General features: G+C 40.2%; 1 protein-coding gene and 1 long non-coding RNA gene across 2 annotated transcripts in view; one reads left to right on the top strand and one right to left on the bottom strand.

The window, feature by feature from the left end:
- The window catches only part of CLYBL (citrate lyase beta like), a 124,047-nt gene that overhangs the window by 82,719 nt on the left and 13,760 nt on the right, over positions 1-27,568 (top strand). Inside the window, exons 4-7 of the mRNA XM_032442737.1 lie at positions 16,723-16,911; positions 20,234-20,335; positions 22,023-22,116; positions 23,546-23,713. Coding sequence (XP_032298628.1) covers positions 16,723-16,911; positions 20,234-20,335; positions 22,023-22,116; positions 23,546-23,713 — 553 coding nt within the window. The remainder of the gene's footprint in view (positions 1-16,722; positions 16,912-20,233; positions 20,336-22,022; positions 22,117-23,545; positions 23,714-27,568) is intronic.
- On the bottom strand, positions 332-6,532 carry LOC107307981. The gene is made up of 2 exons (XR_001552585.2): positions 2,905-6,532; positions 332-2,475 (listed from the first exon to the last, which is right to left on the bottom strand). It is a non-coding gene; the product is annotated as an uncharacterized LOC107307981 (long non-coding RNA).

Below are 27,568 nucleotides of genomic sequence, written 5' to 3'. Positions count from 1 at the left end.
CAAAGAAGGAGCAGATGGACCACAAAATGAGATTCTGTAACCTTCTTACCCAATAGATCTGCTTTCTGCATGTATTCAGACATATTTACTTACTGTAGTGACAATTATCAGTTTTATTTCTTTTAAGAAAACCAAACAACTTCAGCTCAGTATGAACGAGAGCAAACTAAATTGTCGTCTGGCACCACTACCATCCATATCATTTTAATCAATTAGGAGTCGTATGGCCAAATTTCGAGCTGTGTTATACCTGAATATGTCCATTAAATTAAGAGAAATGCTTTGATATAAGGGGACTTTATAGGGGCCAAAGTAATCACGGTACACATAGTGTGTGGAAACTAGATAACATTTTATTGTTCATAACACAGGTCAGAAGAGAATAACAATATATTTCCTTGGATACAATTTTTAACACACTTTTTTGATGATCAGATGGAGCATCTTCTAACTTGCAAATGAAGGGAGTTGGATACAAGAGTAACCAAATCATAACCATGACAAAATGCATTATATAAAGAATTTAGTTTATTCAGAAGCTCTGCCTCATTTGAAGAGCACCCGTTCAGAGCACTGGGCACGTTTTAAGGGAGAGAAGGTAAACATCATTGACTAGTGCTTGGATAAGATTTCTCTTTGAGTGGAAATTGTCATACATCCATGGCAGCGATAGATTCCACTCATGTAGCAGTACGTTAGTCTTTTTCATTTAATAAAGTGCCATGTGTGTCATCCAGGATAGCAGCCAGTGGCCCCAGAAACACTGGGGTGAGGTTCATGTCGCCTCTTGTCCAGGAGAAAGGAACATGTTCTGAACCAGTTGCCTGCAAGGGAGCTGGGCACCTCTAATGATCAAACCACCTCCATGTCTGTGGCAGTTGTAATGGGGTAAGATGAATCTCTGTTTAGAGACACCAGCCCATCTCTGTTGACTGTAAAATTAGCCTAAGAAAAACACAGAGCACACTCCTGGCTTTGGATGACTCAGGCTGGATGAGAGTGATCCCATCTCTTTGTCTAGGGAAGTCTGCAGAACTAAAAAGCAGAGGGGAAGGTTTTGCCCACATAAGCTGGTTGCACCAGGCTCCTTTACTAAAATGGTGCCTTCACTCCCATGCCAGGCACATGGGACATGTCCAACACCTATATTGCATGCACACGGCCAAGCACTGGGTGTCTTCCTTAAGAGGAGAAAGGAACATGCCAACCTAGTGATTAGGGCCTGGAGTTTTAGGAGTTTAGGTAATCGAGAAAATAAAAACGAGAAGCAGGGACTTTGTGTACAAGAATTGCCTGGCTGCCTTATATGCCTGAGAGCATTGCCAAGAGCTGCAGGTGTTCAATCAGACTGCTTTTATTCGAGGTGCCCAATGTGGATTTGGAAACCACCATGTAAGGAACCTGGCTTGAAAATTGACCTTAATTTCTTCTAATTGCATGCCTTATTCTTCATTATTTTTCTTGTTAAAGACAGAAATTAGAAAGGCAGTTCACTAGTGCAGCTATTTTTGACTCATCGCTGACTTTGTCTTACTTCTTGTTATTTAATGGGTTCCAGTGGCCATATGCTGTGGAGAATCCTGGAACAAAGTGAGTAAACTGGGAGGCATTGCTCAGAAGGATAAATTTCACAGTTGGAAATACACTTAATACTAAGCCTTCTAACCAGTTTTTCCAGAAATCACAAACTTGATTACTATGATATCTGAACATGGCATTAGCTACTCTAATGAAGAAAATAACTGATACACCGTGGAAATTAGGTCTAATTAGTTCTCGTTAAGATAAATATCTGAGTTTAGCTGAAAAGTTGAAGGGAGTGATTTTACAGTGTTCCAGACTGTAAATACGGCCCTTGCTCTTCACCCTCCCCCATCTTGGAATAATACTGGTAGAAGTGAATGCAAAAGGTCTCCTTGTCAGAATCACTGCAGCCTGTACCCACCTGACATGGGAAAAAGTGACCAAGTTGCTAAGCCATTTAACTCCTGCATAGCTTAAAACCCATTTATTTTTTTCCATGAATTTTAGGCTCTGAGACTATCTTTAGAACCACACAACAGAGTATCACACACCTGTTCGTTTTCTTCAGTTAAAGAAATACAACTATTTTCCTATGGCAAAATCAAAGTCGCTATTAAATTCTAAAGGAGAAAAGATGGATATAGATATGTATATATGTGATGGGCCATCCACACATACGTGTATATACACCATGGCCACTTCTAGGCCTTGTTCGTGTTTGCAGATGACATACAACCAGAAGAATACCTTGAAGGGTGCTGGTAGATGATGAGCCAGGCTCTCTTCCCCCTTCACCAATGCAGTTACAGTGTGATGAAAAGCAGAATTAAGCCTTGATTTTAGTTGCCTATTCATTTATTTATTTTGCTTCTTCGGGGCACAGAAAGCACAGATCAAAACTGTTTATTGCCCAGATAAGCTGGAGTTTCCAGTTTGCACACATCTTGTTTTCTGCAAAGCAAAAGAGAGAGGAATCCATGTTAGCTAATAATTCTATTTGATATCTTCTGATTTTCACAGAATAAGCTTTAAAGTGAATCCTCTAAAAGTCTGCCTCCAGATTATCAATTTTTCAGAGCCTCTGAGCTAGCAGCCCATAGGCCCTAAAACCACTGTGCGCATTCTGTACCACCACAGGCTGTTTTGAAAACGTAAAATATTAAGGAGGCAATTTCCCTTATTTGTTGAGATCTGTTTAATTCCTTTGCTGACAGCCTGGCAGAGCTGCCTCTTTTGCCAGCTGCTTCTGTTCCCCTCTGCCTCTAGCTCGCCTCTGGGAAGGGGACATGGCACAGGGACCTGCAGAGCAGCAGGGACATCTCCTTGATGTGTCAATGCCACTGAGAGCCCAAAGGTGTGGGGATGGTGTGCAGGACCAACCTGGAGATCTGCTGGTAAGGAGCACTGCTCCTGGGATCAGTGTCACAACACTGGACTTGGGGCGTGCAGGAGGAAGGTGATGGCAGGAGGCACAAGAGCTCCTTCCAGATGCATACAGTCCCTCTGCAAAACCAGCTCTCCATCTGTATGTCTCCTTCTTGGCAAGTCTCAAGTAAGGGGAAAAGTGAGTGATCTGAAGTTTATAGTCATAGTTCATGATGATTTTCTGTGCCTCTGTGCCTTGACAAACACACATCTCTGCCCACTGACATCTTTTCTTGCAAAGGGAGTGTGGGGGAAACCATGGCAAGCTAGTATTCAGTTTGACTGGATGAAGGTGAATAATAAGTGAGTAAAAGAAGATGACTCTTCATATGGCCTTTAAATATTAATAAATATCCACTTTCATTACTCATTCCCTATTATTAATTTATTTCTCCTATTATATTATTGGTCTTTCTGGTTGTTACCGCTCTCTTTCATTTTCATACTTGCAAGCGTTGTGAAGGTTCCCAAATCCTCCATTCATAGATGTACATGCACAACTGTAGGATGAGATTCCATGCAGACCAGCAGCAGATGTATGTTGATTTCTTCAGTGGGAGCCCATTGCAATGATTTCGTCATGCAGCACCAAGACAGCAGTTGTTGTTTTTTAAAATCTATTTACTCTTTCCGTAACAAACCTACTGATTGCAGAAATGAGAACTCAGCCTGCAAACAGTCCCAGCTTAAGTAAAATCACCCCCACACGAGACTGTAACAGTGGCAGATGGACAGAGGAAGACTGTGTATATAGTCATATTTTTTACCATTATAGTATAGACCCTTTCAGCTTGCAGCGAGTGACTTGCCATCTGCAAATGTGAGTCTTTCCTTTTCTGCTGAGGCACTGATTCAAGAATCATGATTTCTAAAGTTGGAGTTGCAGTATTAAGTGGTTTATCTCTCGTTTAAAGGCATATTTGTCTCGCGATTTTGCTTCAAACACATTGGAAAGGCATCCTGAAAATTTCCCTCAGATCTCTTCTTAAGACAAAAGGGAAACCCGGTGGCTCCGGCTTAGGTATGTGGTGAGGTAATGGGTTGCGCACATGAATAGCTTTTTGTCAAACAGTTCCTTATCGTTGTTGTTCTCCCTTCTTTTCTCTGTGCATTTTTTCAAATGGCCTGTGAGGTTTTTTGATGCTCTATGGGCAAACGATTTGCTCTGTGTCCGTCTTAGATGTGGGCTGCCAGGAGCGCTGCTGTGGCTCACATACTGACCTGCAGCATGGACATTTGCTGTAGGGCCGCTTCTCTAAATGGATTGAGAATCCGATCGCTACACAAACGTCATTGATTTTAAGGGCCAGACTTTCGTGTAAATGGCTGCTGATTTGGCGGGAGCATCAATTTTACATGTATTTGCAAAAGAGATCTGGGCACATTTTTAAAACCCCTCGGTGTGAAATGCCGCCTTCCACGCTGCTGCTTCCCACTGTTCTATGGGTCTGTAAGTTTTAAAAGCATGATGAGGATGTTGAGCATCACAGAGCTCAGGCAAGCATATGCAAGGTACAGCCTACCCAGCCTTCTGCTGCTCTCACATGATGGGCAGGGAGTCGCTTATTCTCAGGGTCACGACTCATACAAGTTTAACAATTTTTTTCCCTCTGTGTAGCCAGCAGTAACCAAAAAATCTCCTTCGGGGATGAAAGCCCATTTTGAACTTGTCTAAAAAGGAGAGGATGCAACGCAGTTCTGGCAAATCTGTTTCAAGAGGTGCTGCAGTACGCGCTGTGATTCTAATTTTCACCAAATCGGGGTTGGTCTCCGCAGAGGGAAAAAGAGGAAGGGTTTCTTTTGTTAATCACACACACCAGAGCCTCGTACAAAACAAACTATTAAACACGGTAATTACAGTCATTTTTTGTTAAAATATTTCTGTGCAGTAAACCTGTGGCTTTGAAAACTCTACCAGAAGCAAAGGAAAACAACCTGTAATGAAAAAATTGAAATCAGAAGCCACTAATAACACTAAAGGGAGCCCAGAAGCCAAATTAATGTTTCTACAAAGAAATACTTTCCTATACCAGGCAAATTCATAGTAAGAGTCTTACCTGGGTCTTTATATACAGGATTCAGATTTCATTTCGAAGCACGCTTTTTACAAACTGTTTAGTGTTCATATGTCATTACCACTGTTGGGCCAGATTGCACCTGGCATCGATATAAACAAAGCTTTGGCAGGAATTCTTTCCTTTGGGATGGAGACATCTGATTTTCAAGCAGAAAACGTGTCAGTGTTGCAAGACACTCCAAATAGCCTGTTTTACCAGCGCAGTAAATTAACCCGCCTGGTGTAGTGTTAAATGCTTTACAAACATCGACTGAAGGCGAGGGAGGGAAACAGCAAAAAACAAACAAAAACATTTCAATAACTAGCTCGACTAGTAGCGGTGGGAAAAGTACCACCACAGCTTGACGGCAGGAGGTGGGCCTTGGGAGACTGGACTACAGGACACAGTTTCTGTGTTTTGTCCTGTGTTCATAGCAGAGAGCATGCCACGGCACAGGGAGGTGAAGAGAGATGGAACAGGAGCAGTTACATGGGCAATGGAATAGGCATCTCCCAACAGAAAGCTCCATTTAAGACACAGATTAGGATATCAGCACACAGTGCCTTGAACTCATCATAGCCTTGTCTACAGGAGGAAAATTATGTGCAAATAATTACACTCAAGGGGTTTGTCTCCAATGCTGCAAACCGCTGGCAGTCAGTGGCAAAAAAAAAAAAAAAAAAAAGAGGATACAAGATTCAGCTGTCCCGTGGCTTCTCCATCATTCAGGATGAAAACACCAAACTGAACTTTTGGGCATATAGAACTGACGGAGTGGAAGCTCTTGTCTCTAGGTCTGTGTTTGTGTTAGCTGAATGGTATGCAGGGCAATGGGGCTCAGCCTGTGCTGACTCTGCACATAAACGTTCAGCTTTAACTGCCAGAAAGTAGGTCCATGTGCATATGGAATTGAACAGTGACCTGTCCTGTAAAAGCAGTGTTCTTAAAGGTATGAATCTGTGTCACTTTTAGTGATTGGAGGAGACTGAAGCCATTCTGCTACTATTGTCTCTCTATTTTAATTACCGTAATAGCCATCTATTTACAAACATGTAAGCAAGTGGGCTACAATAATTAATTAATATTCATAATCACTCATAAAAAGTGACAAAGCTTATGTTAGGGTGGATGATACTTCCAAAGAGGATCAGATTTATATGAAGGGTAGATTTATATTGATATGATTCAGCGTGCTCGCTTCTTGCTAGGGCAGCGATGGAGGAGTTAGCTTCCATACTGGCAGAGATTTTATCTGGTCAACAGGAAATGAAAACTGGCCAAGAAACTGCCAACACAGAATCTGAAGCTGCGAAACCTGGTCAAGAAGAAATTAAGCCAAATAAGCAACAGATGAAGAATTATCTTAAAGCAAAGATCAAATCACTCAGTTGGAAATGAGAATTATATTGGAAAAGGTGATGCTGAGAGCGTGGAGGGATGTAGGAATTTAAAACATTAATATTAATAAATATATGTAAGTGTTGAACACCAGTAATTTTTTTCTAATGGACTTAAACATTTTTCAAGGAAATGAGAAAAAACAAAAAAGTGGAAAGCTTTAATATGTCTAATAAATAATAATAATAATAATAATAATAATAATAATAATAAAGACTTACAATAAATTGCAGAGGGGGATTTAAAATCTTACGAATAATTTTGAAGAGAATGCCAGATATCTGAAGCCCATTGAGGACATAACTTATCAAATGAGGAACCAGAAAATAAAGACACTCCAGTAGGGTACATATTTTACAGCGCTTGCATTGTACCTGATGCGGCACCCTCAGCTTTAGAATAGTCCAGAGGTTTCAAGAGAGACAACAAGCTTCCTAGGAAGTCAACTGGGCAATCACCTGCTACATGCAAGAGTGGGGAGAGACAGAAAACAGGTGGAGTTCTCTTGGTATAGAGCAAACAAGGTTCAGGGACCACTTTGGTTTACAGTGTCCACAGCCCCATCACAAACAAAAGCAAAGACGTCCTAACTACCAATGGACAGCCACGAACATGCTGGTGGGGACAGTGTTGCAGAGCCCAGCTGGAATTAACAAAAGGAGCAGGGTGCTTCTGGAGATGGCTGGTGCCACTGTACTGCTGAATTTGATGCAGGCAGTTATACAATAGTAAAGAAAGCTGAGACAATGTGAGTAAAAATGATAATTTCACTGGTGTCTAATTTGATACTGAATTCCATTTTATCACAGCTGGTTTAAAATTAATATTAGGAAGAAAAGAAAAATAAGACTGCCAAATAAATACAGTTATACTGCTGTAAAATCCTAATTGTCCATTTAGTTCATCCAATGCAGGAAAATAAGTTACAGTTCTACCAGCATTTCGGCAAACAGATGCATGCCAAAGTTTTGCATCAACTTAATATTATTGGTGTTAACTAAATTAATTGTTAAATCAATACAAAGGTGGGGTATGGGTTGGCCCCAATACGTTATATGTGTATTAAGATGTGGTCTGAACCCACCCTATTAGTCTTGGATTGATTTTTCATTGAGAGAAAACATATGATAAGCCAGACAAAGAATTTGAGCTCAAAGCCTGACAGACTGCTTGAGGTAGATGAAATCTTTGTTGGACTTGGACGTGGATGTATCTAACAGTAGGTAATAGAGACATGGCTGAAGGAGCCCCTATGCTCAAGCCTGAAAGAGAGGCTCTGAAGTGAGCTATCTAACTTGAGGCAAGAGTTGCAGTAGTCAGGTAATCAGAGATGTAGCAAGGTTCCCTGCTTCCAGAGGCCCCCATGTATGCTGAGGTACCAGTATGGGTCAATAAGTGTGGATATAAGAACTGAACCATCTTGAGATGGTTATGATGGGATTCAGACACTTGCTTGAATCTCACGGCTACCTCTTCGTTAGCAGGAAAGAAATGAAGTCATGAGTGCGTAGCTGGATGGCTCCAGTTCTCTAGAAGCAGCTATGCTACTGGAAAAAAAAAAAAAAAAAAAATAATAATAATAATAATAAAGCAACAACAAAAAAAACTCAAACAGCTTAGAAAGTTCTTCTTTCTTACCGACCCTCCTGGCTGCCTATTGTCAGCCTTTACAATCCCCTTGCTTAAAATGGTTCAATTTTTTATTTGGCCATGCTGAAATGGTCTAGATTTAAAAATAAAAAGTACAAAACTATTTCCCTACCCAAAAGTGAAATAAACCTGAGTTTTTCTAATGTGATTGCTCTGTGATCCAGTTTGCATCTCGGCTTGAGAAGCGGCTGCTTTGGAAGCTCTTGCATAAGGGAAGAAAGGAGGATGGAGTGACAATAAGCAGAAGATAGGAGCTGCTTAGATCTCACAGAAATAAACCTGAATTGATTTATCTTATACTTTGATTGGGAAATATGCACCAACCTTACTTCAGATTTTCCAGAAGCCCTGCTGTGAAGCACCTCCTTAGCCTAGCATTAAAAATAATTGATTTCATCAGGAAAAAAGTACAGTTGAGGAAAAGCTTAGGGAAGGAAATGCCACAAGTTCCAGTAATTTGTTCTGCTGCAATCAGGAATATCTAAATGAGGAACTTAAAAAGGTGTTGAAGAACACCAATCAATAATTAAGATTTCTTCTGTATGTGTCTATGAAGATGCGTATTGTATCATACCAGTAATGTACAGTTCATCTATTAGTGAGGTACAAATACTGTGACTGTGGGGCTGGCACAGGGGAGATTTGACCTAGAAAAATAACCACCTCCTCGGGTGCCTCTTTCAAACCAAAGAAAAATCACAGTTTTTTTTTTAACACTGATCATAGGTCTAGGCAGGAACAAATTCACATCCTCAGATTTGGTTTAGACCACAGAAAACAACTTTAGTCATTTCTAGGAGGTCCTTTCTCCTTGCCATGAGTACATGAGTCACTGAGTTGATCTTATTTTATACACAAGGGCTCAGTCTCTGCCTCAGATAGTCACTGCAGAGGCAGGGACGTGCGGGATGTGGCATTCTGGTGCTGCTTCCTCTCTCCATCTTCGGGGGTGTAGGTGAGAAGGAAGGGGGGCTGTTGCAAAGGGATTCTGCCAAGAGTGAACAGCAAGCTGTAAGCTGCCGAAAAAACACTGCCTACAGGAGGTGCCAATTTGTATTTGGGATGGACAGGGATCATTGACTCACTGCTGACACCTGTCCAATTGGGATCTCTGTAAGAAGGAAACTCTTCTAGTGGAGAATGAAGGATTTCTGGTGAAGTCCAGCACAGTGAGACAGTCTTAACACTAAGGTAAGTACTGGTGGAGAAATACATGTATAAAAAAGCCTGATCCAAGGAGCAATCCCTGGTGCCTTCGCTTAGTGGGACTGAGGGCCCGTGTTGTATAGGGGCAGCCTTCCAGAGCAGACTAACAGCAGCGACATGTACACGGCATGTTGCTGGGCATCTCCCTGTGAAGTTGGTGGGGCTCTTGGGGTCCTACAGTGTAATTGTTCTGTGTGGTTTTTCTACAGCTCCAACAACTGGAGTATCATGAGCAGTGTGTCACATCAACATGGCATTTGTTTCTGATGTCAAGGTGACCTATGAGAGTGGCTGAAAACATGCAGGCCTTGCTGGAGCACTGGACAGCACTGAGCAGTCCTACCCATACATTTTCTGGGGCATGATCCAAGAGACCCATCTGTGAGACCACACTATTGATTTGGTTTGGTGAAACTAGAGACTTTCCTCCTCCAAAGGAGAACCTGGAAGCAAATGAGGAGGTGGGCCTCTCAGGTGCTTGGAGCCCAAGATCTTTGGGTAGATATGGGAGCTCAGTTGTCTGATGGAACTGATGTTCTCAGAGGGTCCATACACAGAAATTACAACAAATTTCATGATCTTCAAGGGAATGTGGGACTGTGTGAGGTGATCTCTGCTTTAAAAAGCTGCCCATGAAATAAAAAGGCTTAAGAACCCTTCTTCTAGATGGCACAAGAACCCACCTGGGAGTGCGGTACCTGAGTGATCAGTTGGTGCCATAAGTTCTGTGCTAAATCCATTATGTGGAAATTGTTGCAGCTACAAATTATACCATTTTACTTTAAAATATGAGTTGAAAATGATCCCAGCATTTTTTTTCTCTTTAGAAGCATGATCTGCTGTGGGCATAACCTGTATATATTTGGTCTTTGTAAACTCTCGGATTTTGATCAGTTACAACATTTGAATAGTTCATTTGAAAGGGACCTTCAAAGACTGCCTGTCCAACTACCTGATCTCCTCAGGGCTCACCAAAAATTAAAGCACATTATTGAGAGCATTAGCTAAACTTCTCTTGAATACTGACAGACATGTGATATCAACCACAAGTGCAGTTTACTTGATTCTTCTTAATGCCTTCTGTGTAACCGAGGGCCCTCAGAGCACCATGGGGCAGGTACTGACTCTTTCAGTGAAGGCCTTTGCCCTTCACTTGCTTTCCTTTCAATTACTGTCTTAAAATTTGAGGAGTACTGCAAGTAGTTTTTAATCTAAAGACCTTTCCTCGCCTTTTCCTAGATGCAGGCTCTCACTCACTTTCTTTCTGATCAGATATTTTTTCCCCCTCAACTTTACAGTATTTTAACACTTTATTTAGTTCACACTTTATTTGGCCTATGGTTTTCCTCCTTTCTTTCTCTCTTCCTATCTTTCTTCCTTTCTTTCCTTCTTTTCCTCTTTCTGAATGACTGATTAAATAATTGTAGCAGTAATTAAACAACACTTCTGATGATGCACATTTGCTGTTCATCACACCTCAACTCAGCATCTGAACAGGAACTGATAATTTGCTAAAGTAAAGCTAGTTCTGGTGGACAGCTATATATTTATTTCATCATCAACATTAGAAAAAGATACATTTGTAAAGATAAAAAATGGACATCTAGATGAAAACGTTTGTCACCATCATTAATTACATCATGCCAAGAATCTTAAGCTAGAGTATTTTTAAGTACAAAATAGCCATAGCGTACAATTAAGTTCCTGTGCCAGATGAAAGGAACATAGAGCCTTCTTTGTATTGATTACATCAGATTGGTTATTTTGTGGTCTCATTTCATCATGCAGTGGCTCATTCGGACTGTCCAGGAAGACTAATTAACACTAATGCTTCTAAAGAATTTTCGTTTGTGATGCTAATCTGTCACAAAACAAAAAGCATCTTCAGAAAGCCAGGGGAAAAAAAATAGAAGTAAAGAGACTACATCTTGCAGCCAGCTTAAATTAGTGTTAGCTTGATTTGTCTTAATTGAAAGGTTGTTTACATCTCCTTTGTAAGTGTTTATAAAAGTTGGCAGACAGAAGAATAGCTGCCCACGTACATGCACAAAATTTTCTTTTATTGGAGCTGCTGTGTATGAGACTGTCATTAAAAAACCTTTTCTGCACACTTAGTCTTAAGGTATAAGTCTGTCTCTGTATTTATGTATACACACACACACAGCATGCTGTATTATTTTTACTACAAACAAATTTATGCTAAGTCCTTATATCACACTGAATATTTCTACGCATTCATTCTAGCAGCCTCTAATTAAATTTCTGTGAGATACATGCAAGTCTGAAAAATATCTTAAACATAACTTGTAAAAATATCTTGCTCTTGCACTAGCATGCACGTCTCTGAGTACTCTGGCTCAGTAGAAATGAGCTGCTCACATAGCTGAGCAGCCCTGCAACCACATGGGGAATCATAAGCCCTGATCCTAGACTGCTGGGTGAGGGGACCTCAGGGTCTGCTCCTCCAGTTCCCCACAGTCCTGGCTCCTCAAGCCAAACCATCATGCCGTCACCATATATGGAAGCTGTCCAGCTCTGTTGGTGCTGGACATCAAATGATGGATCTTCAGGATCCACATTGTCTGTACTGATGGAGGAAGGGAAAGGCTTGCTAAAGCTACATGGCTGAAAACAGCTCACAGATACTCATAAATATCTTATAGTGATCTTATCCTCCAGAAAATACAGCAGAAATATTGGAGATGGGTGCAATGATGCCTTCCTAGTCCTAGTAGAGAGAAAAGCAGCAGATGCTAGAGATGCACCAAGTTAGATGACTCATTACGTTATGATGAATCCCTTGTACAGAAGAGTGAAAAGGATTGTGTAGAAAAGACAGGACTTGAGTAGACCAAATAATTCTTAAGGAAAGATATCAATGATTTTACAAGAGAGTAACAGAAAAATCAGACTCTTGCAGAGCGCTACACGTTGGCTTTGGCACATTCCCTGTTGAAACAAAAGAAAACGTGTTTTAAAACTTAATAAATCTCTAAAAACTTCTCGAATTATAATCTGTTGTGGAAGGTAATCATAAGACCTGATTCAATAGAGGCTTTCTGAAGGCTTTGCAATAAACAGGTTATTTTTGCAGCATTTTTCCTTCCAACAAGACTACATAGAAATAAAAACTTGCTATCTCAAGGATTTCTTCTCACAAACAACTGAGGCATATAAGTAGAAAGCAGGTATGAAGCAAGGGCCTCCCATGCTCAGAAATGTTCTGCTCTGCAGTTACAGTTTTCTTTGTTTTCTTAAAAATGAACACAATTTTTCTGTTCTCTTGCCAAACTCATTTGAGAATTTGAAACTAAATGAAGTACCATTCTGTATGGCAACACTTTACTGATGGAGACTAAGCATGTAAAATATGTCAGGCTTTCTCTTTGCAAGAACACAATTTTGACCAAAAATCCAAATATGCACTTCTGCAGGATCATGTTTGAGTGTTGCGTTTGTAGGGTATGCACTAATATAAGTGACAAAAGATTCCACGATGTCAAGCTCTGTAAACATACCACTCCAGGGAAGTAACATTAACACATAATTGTATGTTTTTATCATGTCAAACCTGTCACAAAAAAATAACTTGAATTGTGATTATAGCAATTAATTTTTCCTCTGCCATTTGAGACACACAAACTCATTATGGCCGTGAGGATGATATATTCCGGACTGCCATTTTCATGCATTGTGTATTTATGTTTCTATATGAAGAACAATTACAGAAGGATGTTAACAGGATGAGAGCTCTACGTACACAGGCCTTTAGGTATACCCACTGTCTTTGTGTTAAGACCTCAAGGTCTTGAGAAACTAAAGGGTAAGAATATGCAAGAAACATGGAGCAAAAAAGATACAACTCAAAAGGAATTAGATGTATTTATTTGTATGTATGCTCCTTCCCAGTTCTCCCCAGATCATGCAGTTCTGGGAATCACAGCGCTGGAAAACTGGTCTGTGGGGTGTTGTATCAGTTTGAACAGAAATAAGAAAATGTAATTTTTCTCTGCTGTTTCTGTCCCCAGTATTCTGTTAATTTCAATGCCTGCATTTCATTATTTCTTTATTAACAGTGTGTCCATGGAGAGTGGGTGGCTGGGCTTCCATTTAGGTGTGCTTGTGCTTGGTTCCATTAGCAAGCCCAGGGGCTCCTTCCCTGCCACCACCTCCCTCCCTGAATCTCGTGCTCTGCCTGCCTGATCCCACCCGACAGTTGCCCCGACACCACACTAATCCCTGCAAGTTTGGAACTAATGAACTCGCTGCTGGGCTGCCGCCACGGAGCTTGGTCCCAAACTATACTGTACTTCACACTCGATTTATTCTCCAGATGGCGAGACTGTGCAGCCCTGCCGCGAGGGACCACCTCTTCCACTGGAGTGTAAAAGTGGACGGATGTTGTTTTCTTTGCAGATCTGATAATTCAGAGCTAGCAACTCGTGAGGATGGGTAGTGATTAGCTTTAATGGGTGCCAATTGAGATGGCTACTCGTGTATTCCCATCTTTAATTTCGGTGTCTGTGTGTCCTGTTGGCAGTTGATTCATCTGTGATGCAGCATCACCAACGGCTTTATCCTCCCCGGCTGGCATAGCTGCATGCAGGAATGGAAATCTCCCCTCGTCCCCCTCTGAGTCAGACAGAAGAAACACAAAAGGAGCTACAGCCACCTTGACCAACATTTTTTCTCATTGAGTTTTCCAGCACAAATAGCAAATTTGCGATATTTTGGAAATATCAGCATATAATATGTAATACTAGTATAATGTAATAACATCACTGTTTACCATAGACTCTCTCAGTTGTCATCTTCCCTTGTTCACCTTCATAAGAACTCAACCTACAGGCCCTAATGGGGTACCACAGTCCCAGGGTGGACCCCTTTGTTTCATGGCCAAGTTTTTTCTTTACCCATTCAGGACAGAATATTGTCCAATGCTGTAGGGTGCAGAACAGGTAGATAATTTCATCCACTGTTGCTGACATATTCTAGCTTGATCGGTTTTGGCAAGGACTTTACAAGCAGTTTGGAAAATGCATTTATTCTTGCACCTACTGCTACAAAGGCATATTAAATACTACATTTTTTCTCTACAATTACATCATTGAAGTAGAATAACTGGTTTAAAATCTTGGCTTTTGCGTGCATCCTACAATTAGGATCATATTTACTTTTCACTGCATAATGAGGCAGAAGGGGATCTCCTTTTCCTCCATGCTTTTAGTTCATGTTGCCCTGAGATTTGGGTACACCTTATAATTCAACCATGGTGTGTTTTCCTAGAAGCCTAAGTGGGGTACTCCACTAACATCAGTGGGATTTTCCCTATGGTAGGATGGGCAGGCGCAGGGTCAATCTGCTCAAGAGGTCTCTGACTTGGGGTACCAGGTCCATCAGCCTATCTCATGAATAAAAATGTCAATTGAATCCTGATTAGGAAATTAGAGGGACTAGAGGTTTATCATGGAAGGGAGACATTTCAGTTCCTGGGGTATCTAGGCAGAGAGATCTAAAATGTAGTGGCTATAAGAAACTGCATTGATTCTCAGCCCAACAGATGGCATGGGTGTGTTAACTAACATAGCAACATATTTTCTATTAAAATATGGGAAAAAACAACAACCCCCTCCCATGTTTGTTGGTTGGTATAAATTCAGTGAAGTTGTTGGTTATTTTTGGGATATGTACCAGAGGGCTGCACATTTAGTTTATGTAAATTGATAACAGCAACAGCCTGTTAATAAGTGTTTTGTATGGAAATATACCTAGAAAGACACGATCTGTCTTTTTTGGGAAGGGAGTTTGCAGCCTGAGGAGAAAAATAGCTAATGAGATGCTCTACTGCTCATTATTATAATCTGAAAAAACTGTAATGAATTAGACTACAAGTTTTCGAGAGCTGTGCCTTCAGTTGGAATTGGATGCTGCCTTAGTGGATAATTTTGGGAGAGCTTTATTTTGCAAATTGGATCAGTGTGTGCTGAGACGGTGATAATCTGGCTTTAATTAAAAGCATAAATTGTTTTGGAGAATGCATTTCAGATACCGTTCTGCATCACATCCAGAAACCTTTGGCCCAAAATAGGCACCAGCCACCCTGCCTTGAGAAGGACAGGGAGGTGGGTGTGTGCTAGGCCTGCTTCTCAACATTCAGGCAAACTGGCTTTGGCTGCGGTGAACTCCCTGCATCTTTGCACAGATTACCTGAGCCCACTCACAACAGCTTTTGGACGGATTTTACAGAGACTGCCTCTGAGAGTGACCCTGTGTTGCAGCACAGAAATGCATACGTGTGTGCGCTGTGTCTCCAATTGAGGCCCCTGCACAGGCGCAGATTTGTAGCCGTCTGGTTTAACTCTACTACTATGTGCCATCTCACTGACTGGTATTAGCTTGCATATTAGCTTTGATGATTTTTTTTTCCCCTCCAAGCTTGCCTGTTTTCTTGCAAAGTATCTCTCCAGCAACTGCATATTGTTAAAGTTGTTTCTTTACATTTGCAAGTCAGGAGCTTTAAAGTTTTATTAGGACCATAAAAGCTCTTCACAAATGAAATTACTTTTGATAAGCCTTCATTTTGACAATGAGGATTTGTTAGGGACTGTTGGCAAGTGAGAGGAATTTGTTGCCAAAGCTGAAATGGGCAGAAAGTGAGGAGACCCGGTGCTCTTCCACCACTGCCCCTCCTCTTCTCGAGGCCAATAAAAGCACTGCATTTCAGAAAAGCACCCAAGTATTCTTCATGTACATCAAACATTCAGCAGATTTATAAATTTACATTCACAAAAAATGGCAAGAGGCCACAAGAAGCAAATGTATTTGGATATTTTATTTTGGGACAGCAGGAGATCATCTTTTTGCAAGGTTTATGAAAATCTACGAATTATTGTGGTATTGTTTTCAAAGGCAAGTTCTGACCTCTGCTATGAGCCTTTTTATACATGGAGAAAAAGAAGAATTACATGGCAAAACCAAAGAAAGAGATGTACATATGTACTTACTGATACCCCTCATATGAGAGCTCAGGAGATACGAAGATGAATGACAAAACTGAATTGTTTTAAGCAAAGGCATTAATGCTCTACTGTTACGAGCATAGACTTATGTATTATAGTTAGTAGGCAAAGTCTTTTTTTTTTTTTTTAGATGTATTTAGTAATAATAGACACACAAACATCCAGAGATATATTGAGAAATATTTAGGCATGAAAACTGAGCTTTTATTTGCTAGTTACAAAGAACTGAGAAAGGCAGAATTGCAACATGCTGATGATGACTGCTTTAACAAAGAACCAGGAGTGACAGACTTGTTGGGGACAAAAATATACTGGCTGTCTAGCTTTTTCCCCATGTCATTTCTGTGATATTTCTGATCAGCTTTTAAAAATGTCAATGGAAAATAAGCTTTCTTTTTCTTTGAGGCTTTGAATGTGTGTACACATGGATGTATATATTGTAGAGAGAAGCAAGGCTGACAGTTGTGAAAACACTTGAAGAGTTTGACATCGGCCGTGCTGAGAAGTGTGTTCGGATAAACTCTGTGTCCAGTGGCCTTGCGGAGGAAGATCTAGAGGTGCTTTTGCAGTCCAAGACTCTTCCTTCAAGTCTGATGCTGCCAAAGGTTGAAAATGTAGAAGAAGTTAAATGGGTGAGTAGCTATCTGTGAACCAATAGTGTGGTAGCTTTTGACTGAAGCTGTTGGGCCAAGCTAAGCCAGGTGTAGAGGTAAAGAACTCTGATATGACACGAGTGCCATATCCTGTTGTTGTTTGAATAAGGTAATTGGGAAATGCTTCTGTTTAGAAGTGTGTACAATGTGCTAAGTGAAAAGTGTATACAGAGCGCACGGCCTCTGTAAATAATACTAGACTTATTTCTCCTGTAGTCAATGAAGAGTCAGAGCATAATTTGAATAGTAGTTGCATTGGTATCTGGCTCTTATTTAAATATTCTGCCATACAAAATGCTTGTCTGTGGCCATGTGCCATAGTTGCATGGAGTAAGCAGGAGTTGGGGAAAACATGTTAGCAACATGTGAAAAGTAGGCTGGGGAGGGGGAGAAGGTCACTCCTGGGGGCAACTGGAGGAACAAACAGGAAGCTTTTAACTACTGTTTTTAATTAGCACAGATATTATTTCCTGAGCAGTTCTCTATTTCTTCCTTTTTAATTGCTGACAGGTGTGTTTGTGTTTCATGACTGACTTTTCAGCCAATAAAAAACTGAAATGTAAATGGCTGGCATGTCAGATTACTTAAGAAAACTTTGAAATAGGCCTAATTACGCTATAATTGTTTTAATTGTCAAGAAGGGGGACATTTGTTTGGGTATGCCTTGACTGCTGTGCGGTGCCAGTGCAGGAGCAGCCATTCCATGCGTTGGGCTGGCGATGTGGCAGAGCCAGCAGGCCAGCTGAGCTGGGAGGCTGGGAGGTGCCCTTGTGCCAACAGTGGTCCTGATGCTGAGCCTCCATCACATGCTGCTGACAACATGCAATGGCACCCATAGCAAGCACATCCATCCCACACACAGCCCCACAGTGGCCAGTATGCCTCAACATTTGGTTCTGTGGCAGAGGGTGTGTGCCTCGAGTGCCAGCAGCACTGCAAGCTTTGGGCGTATCTCGTCACACATGAACATTCGTGCTACCGAAATGGCGGGCCTTCGCGGCCACGAGGCAAGCTCTGGGCAGGAGTGAGGCCCAAGGCCCCCCGCTCCCCATCCCTCTCCTCAGGTCTGCTGTTGTGGCCACCGGCTCGCGCCCGGCCAAGCCCAGGAGCACAAAGAGCGTGCTCTGCTGAATGACGCCGGCATGTTTCAGAAATCCCGTGGCTTCGCTCCTGCTCACTTCTTTTCCAGGCTCCCAGCCTAAGCGAAGCTGTTTATTTTTCCCCCCTCATTTTTATTTATGCAGAGCATAAAACCTGGAGGCTGATGCACAACTAAAAGATGGGCTTACTTGTTTTCTTTTGTGTGAGAATCTCTTGCTCTCCTTTTGTCCCTAGTGTGGGTACTTGTTTGACTGGCATGGCTTATTGGACTATAACAAGCGTAACTCTCCCTCCTTTGTGACGGGACAATTCTCCCACAAATCCCGAACAGTGTGCATTCTTTCCAACACACTATTGGGTGTGCACGGGAACTGAAAGAATTGCGGGGGCCTGCTACTTCATCCCCTCCCTGAGCTTTGTTTTCTTCCCTCCGCCTTCTCCTTTCCCCCCTTCTCCCTGAAATGAACACTTTACCAGGCCGGAAACATTTAATCGTCTCCTTTTGAAAAAAATTAATTGAAACTTCTCCACTAGTTACCTTTTGTAGCGGTGCTTATTGCAATTTTTTTTTTTTAAAGGGAGAGGAAGGGAGACGCCGTTTAATTAAACCTTCTTTATTTTTCATTTACCTGCCCCAAAAATCCACAAGCAGTCAAAAATCCCAGAGAGAGCCTTTTAAAATAATCTCAAATAAAAGTTCCACAGCTTTAACTCACACCTGAAATATAAACGCAGTCGCACTTTTTTCTTTTTTTTTTTTCTTTTTTTTTCTTTTTTTTTTTTTTTCTTTTAATTTGAAAAAAGAGAAATAAAAAGTAGCTGGGAGCCTTAAGAGCAGACGCTGATGCGGTCTGATTAACCTCATTTTCTGTGTTTGCCTGCACAGAATTTACATGTTGTGCTGCTGCAGTACCTGCCCGGTCGTACGCTTGCACGTGTGAATTGCACTCGTGTTTTCTTGCTGGCACATTTTTGGGTGGAAAAGTCCCTTCTCCAAGGAAAAGTTGCGAAGAGGGCCCCGCTCGTGATGCAAAGCAGGGACGGGAAGGGCAGAATTCTTTGTCAGAGAAAGCTGTGATTTATTTTGGCCTAATTGTAAAGTTACTGCAAATTGCTCAAAAGCTTTTTAAAGATCTCGGTGATTAGATTTTCCTTCTTTTGGGGAGGGGCGGCAGGGGGAAGCTAAAAGGGGAAATAACACCTCTAATCCAGCTTCTGGTAAATAGGCTGCCAGCTTTTAAAATGAGTTTCCTTTCTATTAGTCAGAATATTATGCTAAGCCTTAAGCATTAGTTTTTTATGTTGCCATAGCAGCCTTATTCCTGCAGGGTTGTGACCTGCGATGATTACAGTACAAAGCTTATAGGGTCTTGAAACCCCCTTTGAAGATGAAAAGTCTTTGATGGTTTATATTTATGCAAATCTCTTAGATATGATTTACCCAACTGAGACTGAATGGAGAGATGATTAAAATTCCCTTTCCTTTGATATCCATTAATAGTCGAATATTCTTTAATTTTAAAATATATGCATATGTTATTTTTGTCTTTATTTATTACGATATTTTTTGCCATACCTGCAGTATGTTTATCTCCATGTAAACTGCCAGATCTAGACCGACATAATAGATTTACAATATAGGGCCAAGGGTTTCTTTTCCCCCCTTTTTTTTCCCCCCTTTTGAAAGGGGAAAAATCTGTGCAAGAGCTTTTGTATGTTTCCAGATGATAGATTTTGGAATTTGGGCTACCCCACTGGCAGCTCAGAGCTAGCTGTGAACTGGTCTCATGGAAAAAATTGGAAAGCTTTGGTCTTCAAAGAATTAAACTTCCTTTTTGAGGCCTTCCTAGGTAAGCTAAAAATTATGAAGAAAAGCCTGGCGAACAAAGGGCAGCGGTGCCATAACGAGCCATGCGGATGCCTCAGCGGTGGTTCGGTACCCGACCCAAGGCAGGCCGGGCAGCTCTGTGTGTGCCCCATGGCTGGGGCAGGCTGTGCCCCGCTAGCAGGCCCTGGGACATGAGGCGCAAGGCCCACATCTCCACACAGACCTTCCCCAATGCTCTCTGTGGTTTTTAATTACGTCTTCTGAGTTTTGGGGCTTTTTGTGCGCTGGCGTTGCAGCCAGGTGAAAGATTTAAAGTGCCGCACGTGCCCGCGCGTGCTTTTTTTACCGAAGCCTCACGTTGTCTGGTTTTAGTTTGCAGACAAATTCGCACATCACTCAAAAGGCCGAACACTTGCAGAACCAATGCATTTTATCCCATTTGTGGAAACTGCGGTGGGGTTGCTCAATTTTAAGGTAAGTAGGGTTGGGTGCTGTCCAAGCGTTGGTGTTTTGCCCTCTCAGCCGCCTGGATAAGCAGAGAGCTCTGTTGTCCAGGCATGATTTCCTCAAGGAAGTGAGGTTTAAAAATGGTAAACGTTTTCCAGTTCGCTAAGACATTTGGATGCTCTCATGTTTATACGGCAAAGGCCTTCATAAATCCAAAATATTTTGGTGGAGGAACAGCTCTAGATACTCCTTGCCAACTGAGGAAACCCATCTGCATTTCCTACTCGCGTTTCTAACAGGAAACTTACTTCTCTGAGGAACTGGAGCACTGGAGCACACACGCTGCTGCAATAAGCGACTATTTAGTAGCTGTCGAGCCTGACTTTGATATAGCATTTAATTAGAAAAAAGAACAATCCTCATTTCATTGCTGCTGAAGTGGTATCTTTTTCTATTGACGCCGTTTCAGACAGATTTCATGTTGCTGCTTTTTTTTTTTTTCATGTGCATAACAGGGAGCTTAATGCTTAGATTAAAAGTGTGATTAACTTTAAAAATATCAAATATCTGAAAGGTAATTTCAACCAGGCCTTACATTTAAAATTCTTTGTAATATGGGTCTCTCATGCCCAGCTCAGCAAGGAGAAGCAGCATGAGGAGGAAGCATTCATGGGGATCCCCCAGAACGGATGGGGAAAGCTTGAGGCCAGCTGAGGGCACGCAGGGCAGGAGCAGCTCAGGAGCTGCTGGCAGCCTCCACTGGTGCAGCCACGTACCTCTCTGCACGTCATAATATCACCAGGCAGCATGCTCCCATTTCGGGGCACGGACACAGAACTAACTTGCATTTGCAACTGGCTAAGGTTTTTATTCGCCTGCAATATTTTATAGGGGGGTTTTTAATGCTGCGGCCCTTGATGTTGGCAGCAGAGTTGCCTTTTAAATCATTCAGGTTAATAATAATTTCGTGTCCCACCAGCAGCCATGTAAGAACACCCACTAGCAGAGTTTGTAATTACTTCTCTCCCTCTCTGCATACCTAATCCTTAACAAATATTAATATTACAAAGATCAATATAAAACAGTAACATTCTGGAAATGCACTTCCTAGGTATGATAGCAAAATTCTGCTTGCTTTCACTTTAATACTTTTCTGTGGTACTTGTTGCATTTTAAACTTCCTTAGTTACTTTTTTGTTAGATGTAGCAGAAGCCTTTAAATTGACAATTTATCCGATAAGAAATCCACAACCATTTTAACCCACTGAAATTGTTAACTTTATAACCAGGATCCCGATCTTTCCTTCTTTTTTTTCAGGCAGTGCTGCTGCATGTCGAACTGATCAAACATAATACTTTTTTGTTTGTTTTTAAGCAGCCTTTGAGGAGTGTTTCGTTCCTTATCAATGCCTGAATATCCGAGGCAGCAATCGCAAGAGCATTATGGTGAGCTCCAGCCAAGAGGCAGCAAAGCTGTTGTGATGCCTCCACACCAGAGGCATATAGGTGCTCAGGGCAAGATAATGTTTTCTGTTCTGCTGAGTCATTTTAAAGCATTGTGCACACTTGAGCACCTACAATGGTTTTACTTAATAGGAACAATTTTAGCTGAAGGATCACCAGGTTTTGGTAATACCAAGATTGATGTAATATCCTCTTAGTCTCTCTGCTTCTTGCATTTCTGTAGAAATTAACGATATGCTCCAATTTGTAGGCTGTCTGTGAAGAAGCATTGAGAACAGGATCCCAGGTTGGCTTTCATTTGGATGCAGTCGTCTTTGGAGGAGAGGATTTCCGTGCCAGCATAGGTTGTTACCTGTCTCTTTTCTGTAACAGTTAATGGCATTTGCATTGAAGAAACCCAATTTATCTCCATTGCATTACCAAAAGCAATAATTAACATAATAAAACCTCTTGATTCTGCATTTTACACATTCCTTTTTCTCCATTTTTTTCCCCCCAATGTGGAATGTATCACTGAGAAATTAAAACATGATTCCTGCGTATTACAGGGCATTGATGCTTCCTTATGCTTTTTGCCATACAGTAGCAAAAAATTAATAAAACAAGAATAAAAAAAAAAAATAATCTAAGCAAACTGTTGAGTCACTGAAATTATTAAAAAATAAGGTTACCCATAAGAAACATGATGTGCTTTTAAAAACTATGTTGAAAATCTTATAATTCTGGTGTCTATTTCTGATTTAGAGGCGGTTATCACTCAGGATTTTCACATCATCTGCAAATACTCTCATGTCACATTTTGCTATAATAAATTTGCTTTAAATTTGCCCCATGTTAATATAGTAATGCTAAGCATATTTTCCTGTAAAAACACTATTAATCATATTTTCCTATAAAAACACTATTAATCTTCCTTGAAAATGAAAAGTAGTTCCGAATTCTTTTTATGAGAATCCACTTATCTCCTCATTAGTCTGATTCAGTTTAAAGATATTAGCTCACAGCTGTAGACGTTTAAATTAAAAATAAATATGTTAATATAAAAATTAGCATTGATTCATTAAATTATTCCTAACAAATTGGAAATCTGCATCTAAAGAGCGACCCTCAGGAAAAGGAAGGTATTATTATTTTTTTGCACCAGCCTTCGTGTGACAATGCTGCTTAGCCAGTGCACCGTGAACACATCAAATCTTGTGAATACTTTTGGTTCTTCTCGGCCATCTACCATCATTTTTCATCCAAATACTAAAGCTTAAATATTCAGCTTAGGACATCCGTTGTGACAAGAATCACAACCAAGGAAAGTGCAATTCTGCTCTCAGTGTGAATTTTTTAACCATTTAGTTGTAGCCGGTGTGTCACGTTGCATAAAGCTTCCCTTGCTGTAGTGTTTCTTTCTGCACATAGATTAGTAATACAATAAGGTAATTACTGCACATTAGTCCCAACTCTGCTGTCCTTACCAGCCAAAACTTCCATCAAATTCAACTTACAACTCCAGATTTGAACTGAATCAAAACCTGAATTTTATAATCAAGTCTATAAGGAGAGGTGTATTCCTTTTGCTAAAGCAGCTTATTTTGCTTATTTTTCCCCAGGAGTACCATTTTACAATAAAGCCTTGTGATACATCTTAGTTTTCCCAATCAGTTAAATGAAATCTCAGATTTTCTTGATTTCTTTCTTCCTTTTTTTTTTTTTTTTTTTTTTTCTCTTACAAAGATTTAAGGAGCTCCCATAATCTTTTCTTTGTTTTCTTTCTTTTCACAGGTGCAACAAGCAATAAGGAAACTCATGATATTTTATATGCCAGGCAGAAAATAATAGTCACAGCAAAAGCATTTGGCCTCCAAGCAATAGACCTGGTTTACATTGATTTCCGAGATGAAGATGGGCTCCGTAGGCAATCACAGGAAGGTGCCTCAATGGGCTTCACTGGTATGGGTTTCTGCCAACATCTGAAAATAATGCCTATATTCTTCAATTTCAAGATACTTCTACGTTTACTGTTACTTTGACAAATAAGTTGCTTTTTATATTTCAGGGTAGTTTTTTAAAAATGAAGGAACATCAAGCTCATCTGCATTAATTATCACCTTTACAGTTGTGCCTGAAAAGTCACAGGCTGCTCTTTAAAAATACACCCCTTCAAGCACAGGACTGCATTTTGAAGAGAGGTTGGGGCAGAGAGTGTGCAAGATGTGATTCCTCCAGTCACAAAGTACAGGACAAGCAATACTGTACTTTGCAATGTTCAATCTGCAGTCACTTTTTAAAGATATTTGGATCCCTTTTGCCTATTCTTTAAGCAGCAATTGCTTAAGAAGCACTTGGTAGGTGAGGAAGTTGATAAGCGACCCTTGCACACTAATTGCTACAGGAAAGTTCTTTTCTTATTATTTTCTTTGATTTGTTTTTCATCTCCTGGCTCCCCTCCCAGTAAGTGCTGGTGACACCTACGGGTATTGGCAGACAGCAAGACCAGCAGGCTCTTTGCAACAGAGCCCTGTAATGCGGCCTGTTACCCTGTGATTGGTGTACCAGATCACTTGGACACCCTGGTGGGATCGTGCAGCCACCAAAGATTGTGTTTTTGCAATAGAAATCAGCCATTTGACACATGCGTTATAGAATTCTAGGATTCAACACTGACGTTTTACATTATTTGTCTGTGACCATCGTTCAGGATGTATGCACAGCAATCATATAGCTGCTCGGGTTTTGTTAGCAACGGAATAGATCCTGATGATATAGTTTAGTGCACTGTATTTTTACAGTTAATGACATACGAGATCTTAACGTACCAAGCAAAGTAACCAAATACAGTGAGTGTTCTTTTAAAAGTGTTCTTTCAAGAGGTCTAGACTCAATAGTGGGGGAGAGTGGGGGGGGCGGGAGGGGGGCAAAGCCATTGATTCTCTTCAGCCCAAACTCTGCCTCTCTGCCTTCCCGTCTGCTGAGCTTCAGCAGTTGCAAAAGCAGATCTTGTTTCAGAGGCAGAGCAGGGAGCTCCTCACAGCTACACAACATTATCTGTGTCCGTGTAGACTTCCACCCTCGATTCGTCCGCTATTGAACTGGGGAAAATAATGGAGCTCCTGAATGGTAGCACCTGCTGATGGCTACGTAATCGAGACCAATCTTTTCTAGCTTAGGGAAGGGTTTGATTTTTGAAAAATTTAAGTATCTGAACCTCCTGTTGACAGAAGATGGAGCTGCAGATGCCCAGCACCTTTGAGAACAATCTTTCTGAATGCTTAATGCGCTTTTAAATACTTTGCTCAGGCTGCCAGTTTGGAAAATTTAAAATCGCAAAGCATAAACAGCATTGATGGGGTTTTGGACTGTTCTGACTTTCTGTAGGAAGTTTTCCCACGTGAGAATAAAGTCCAGATAGGAGACAAATAAACAGGTCACGTGTGGCAATTTAGGGCATCAAGTTTGTATCTAACAAGTCCATAAAGAATAAAGCTGTGTATAAGGTACCAACTTCACTAACAGAAACTCGCAGCTCTTTGCCTTCTGCCTCTCTGCAGTTCTGTTCACCACATCTCAGAAGTGCAGCAAGGAGCCTGACAAACTCTCCCATCATAAAGGGAGATGGGTCAGTATTCTGACTTTTTGCCCAAAATTCTCTAAATATATATGTGTGTATATATATATATATATATATATATATATATATATATATATAATTTTTTTAATTTTTTTTATTTTTATTTTATTTTTATATTATATATTATTATATATATTTTATATTATTTTTTTTTTTAATTTTTTTTAATTGTTCAGAACAAAACAGACTTTTTCATATTTTTGGTAAAGAAAAAATTTTTGAGGGCCACCAAAAATATTTCCCTTGTCTTTTTCTTTCTTTTGCTTGCAGTTTGCTTAATCTTTGTTTTTGTTTAGTTTAGCTAAATTGAAATATCACTTTCAAACTGAAAGGAAAAACATTTGGTTCAAAAACTATGTAAGTAAAAACATTTTAATATTTGTAATTTAATTTTCATCACAGAAATTTACAAATGGGTCCTAGCTTAATCCATGACCTTCTATAAAATACATCACATTTGTCACTGGCCATTGTCGGATAATACGATAACAAAATCCTGAAGCATCGCCTTAATAACAAAAGTTCTAACCACACAATTTTTAACTATTTACGATCACATCTTTCTACTTTTTCACATGTAGTATATATAAATCATTGGAATCAATAGGACTAAAATGAAGGAAAGCTCACCAATTGCCTGGTAACTGGTAAAATGAGTGCACACGTAGGGCCGCATTCATCTCTTTCAAACGCAATCATAAACTCCATATATTCAGTAAAGTTACATGTCCTTAAATTTTCTTATATTCAGAAACCAGTAGAACAGAATTATCCTTCAAATAATCACATGTGCTCACTGACAATTTAACAAGCTAAATAATATAGCAAAGAATTTACCATCTATTTGGTTACTGCTGTGACCCTCACTGCCAAGTTTTTTTCCAGCTAGCTTTCAAACAGTCTTGTTTTTCTTCGGCTACTGAGTTTCCATAAAATCGATTGCTTTCAATTGTTGTTTGGCCAGTGTAATACATCTTCTGTATATGTATTACTATAAATGCATACACACACACATGCACATACAACAGGATGTTTTACAACGCTGGAGTATCTGGACTTAAAGCCAGCGTGCTGCCTGTGTAAATGGTCATCAGCTTTAGGAAAGTTTATGTAAAAAATTAAGGAAGACTTACGATAAGCTTTAACAGCATACTAAATCATTATACTAAGTCTCGTGCTCCATGCTGAGAAGCCAGATATAAATACGAAACACTATAGGTTTCCTCTCTTTTTGTAGTCTTTTGTAGAAGGCAAAAATGACACCATCATACAGTTACCTAAAAGACTTGACAGGTATTGATTTAAAGCACGATATATCAAGAGGTACTGTAAAAAGGATTTCATGGTCATAAATTTTAATGTATTCCAATTTTGCACTCTCTCAGTAACTTGTCAATAACAACAATTCTGCTTAAAATATTTGCTTCATTCCTGCATGGCATTATGTCTATTATACAGTTATTTGGATACATAATTCTGTGACAAAAATCCACTGAGTGCTATAAATCAAAGGTTCAATTTTCTTCTCTGTAAATTGTTTGGTAATGTTTTAATGGTGCAAAGTATAGCTTCCTGCTATGGATATTTGTATCGAAAGAAAATCTTTTTACAGGAATTTTTCACGCCTTAAGAAATCGTATGTGTGCTTTTATTTTTGTTGTAATTTTAATTATAAATTTCAATCTGTTCTTTTTTTCTCACAGAAAGTCAGGTTTTCTGCACTTTGCAGGAATTATTTCTACGCTCTCCGTAGTTTAGAATGCGTCATATTAAAAATAAGGAGCATTGTAAGCTTACCAGTAGTGGCATTTAATTAAAGTGACTAAAATACATTTGCTTAGAACAAATGTACAGCATTAGCTCAGGGAATTTGTCTGCCTATAATTTCTTTCTTAAAAAAAAAAATAATTAAAAATTCAAATTATTGTTAAGTATTTTGCCATATTAAAATTTCAGATGGAGTATCTGGCCATCCTCAAGATCTTAAACTAGCAACTGTTTAATGGGAACTAAAATGAAATCAAATGACTTGTGGATTTTAAAGAAACGGGGCAACACTGACGAGTTACAATTGCTTTCTATCAAAAGAAAGCCCTCACAATCCTGTCATGGCACACGTTTATCAGAAAGCCACTGCAGGCTGACACGAGGAATCCCGGTGATGGGAATCTTTTTCC

The sequence above is a fragment of the Coturnix japonica genome, chromosome 1, assembly GCF_001577835.2.
Source record: "Coturnix japonica isolate 7356 chromosome 1, Coturnix japonica 2.1, whole genome shotgun sequence".
NCBI lineage: Eukaryota > Metazoa > Chordata > Aves > Galliformes > Phasianidae > Coturnix > Coturnix japonica.
The sequence above is the reverse complement of the archived record's forward strand: the minus strand, read 5'-3'. Positions and strand labels throughout refer to the sequence as shown.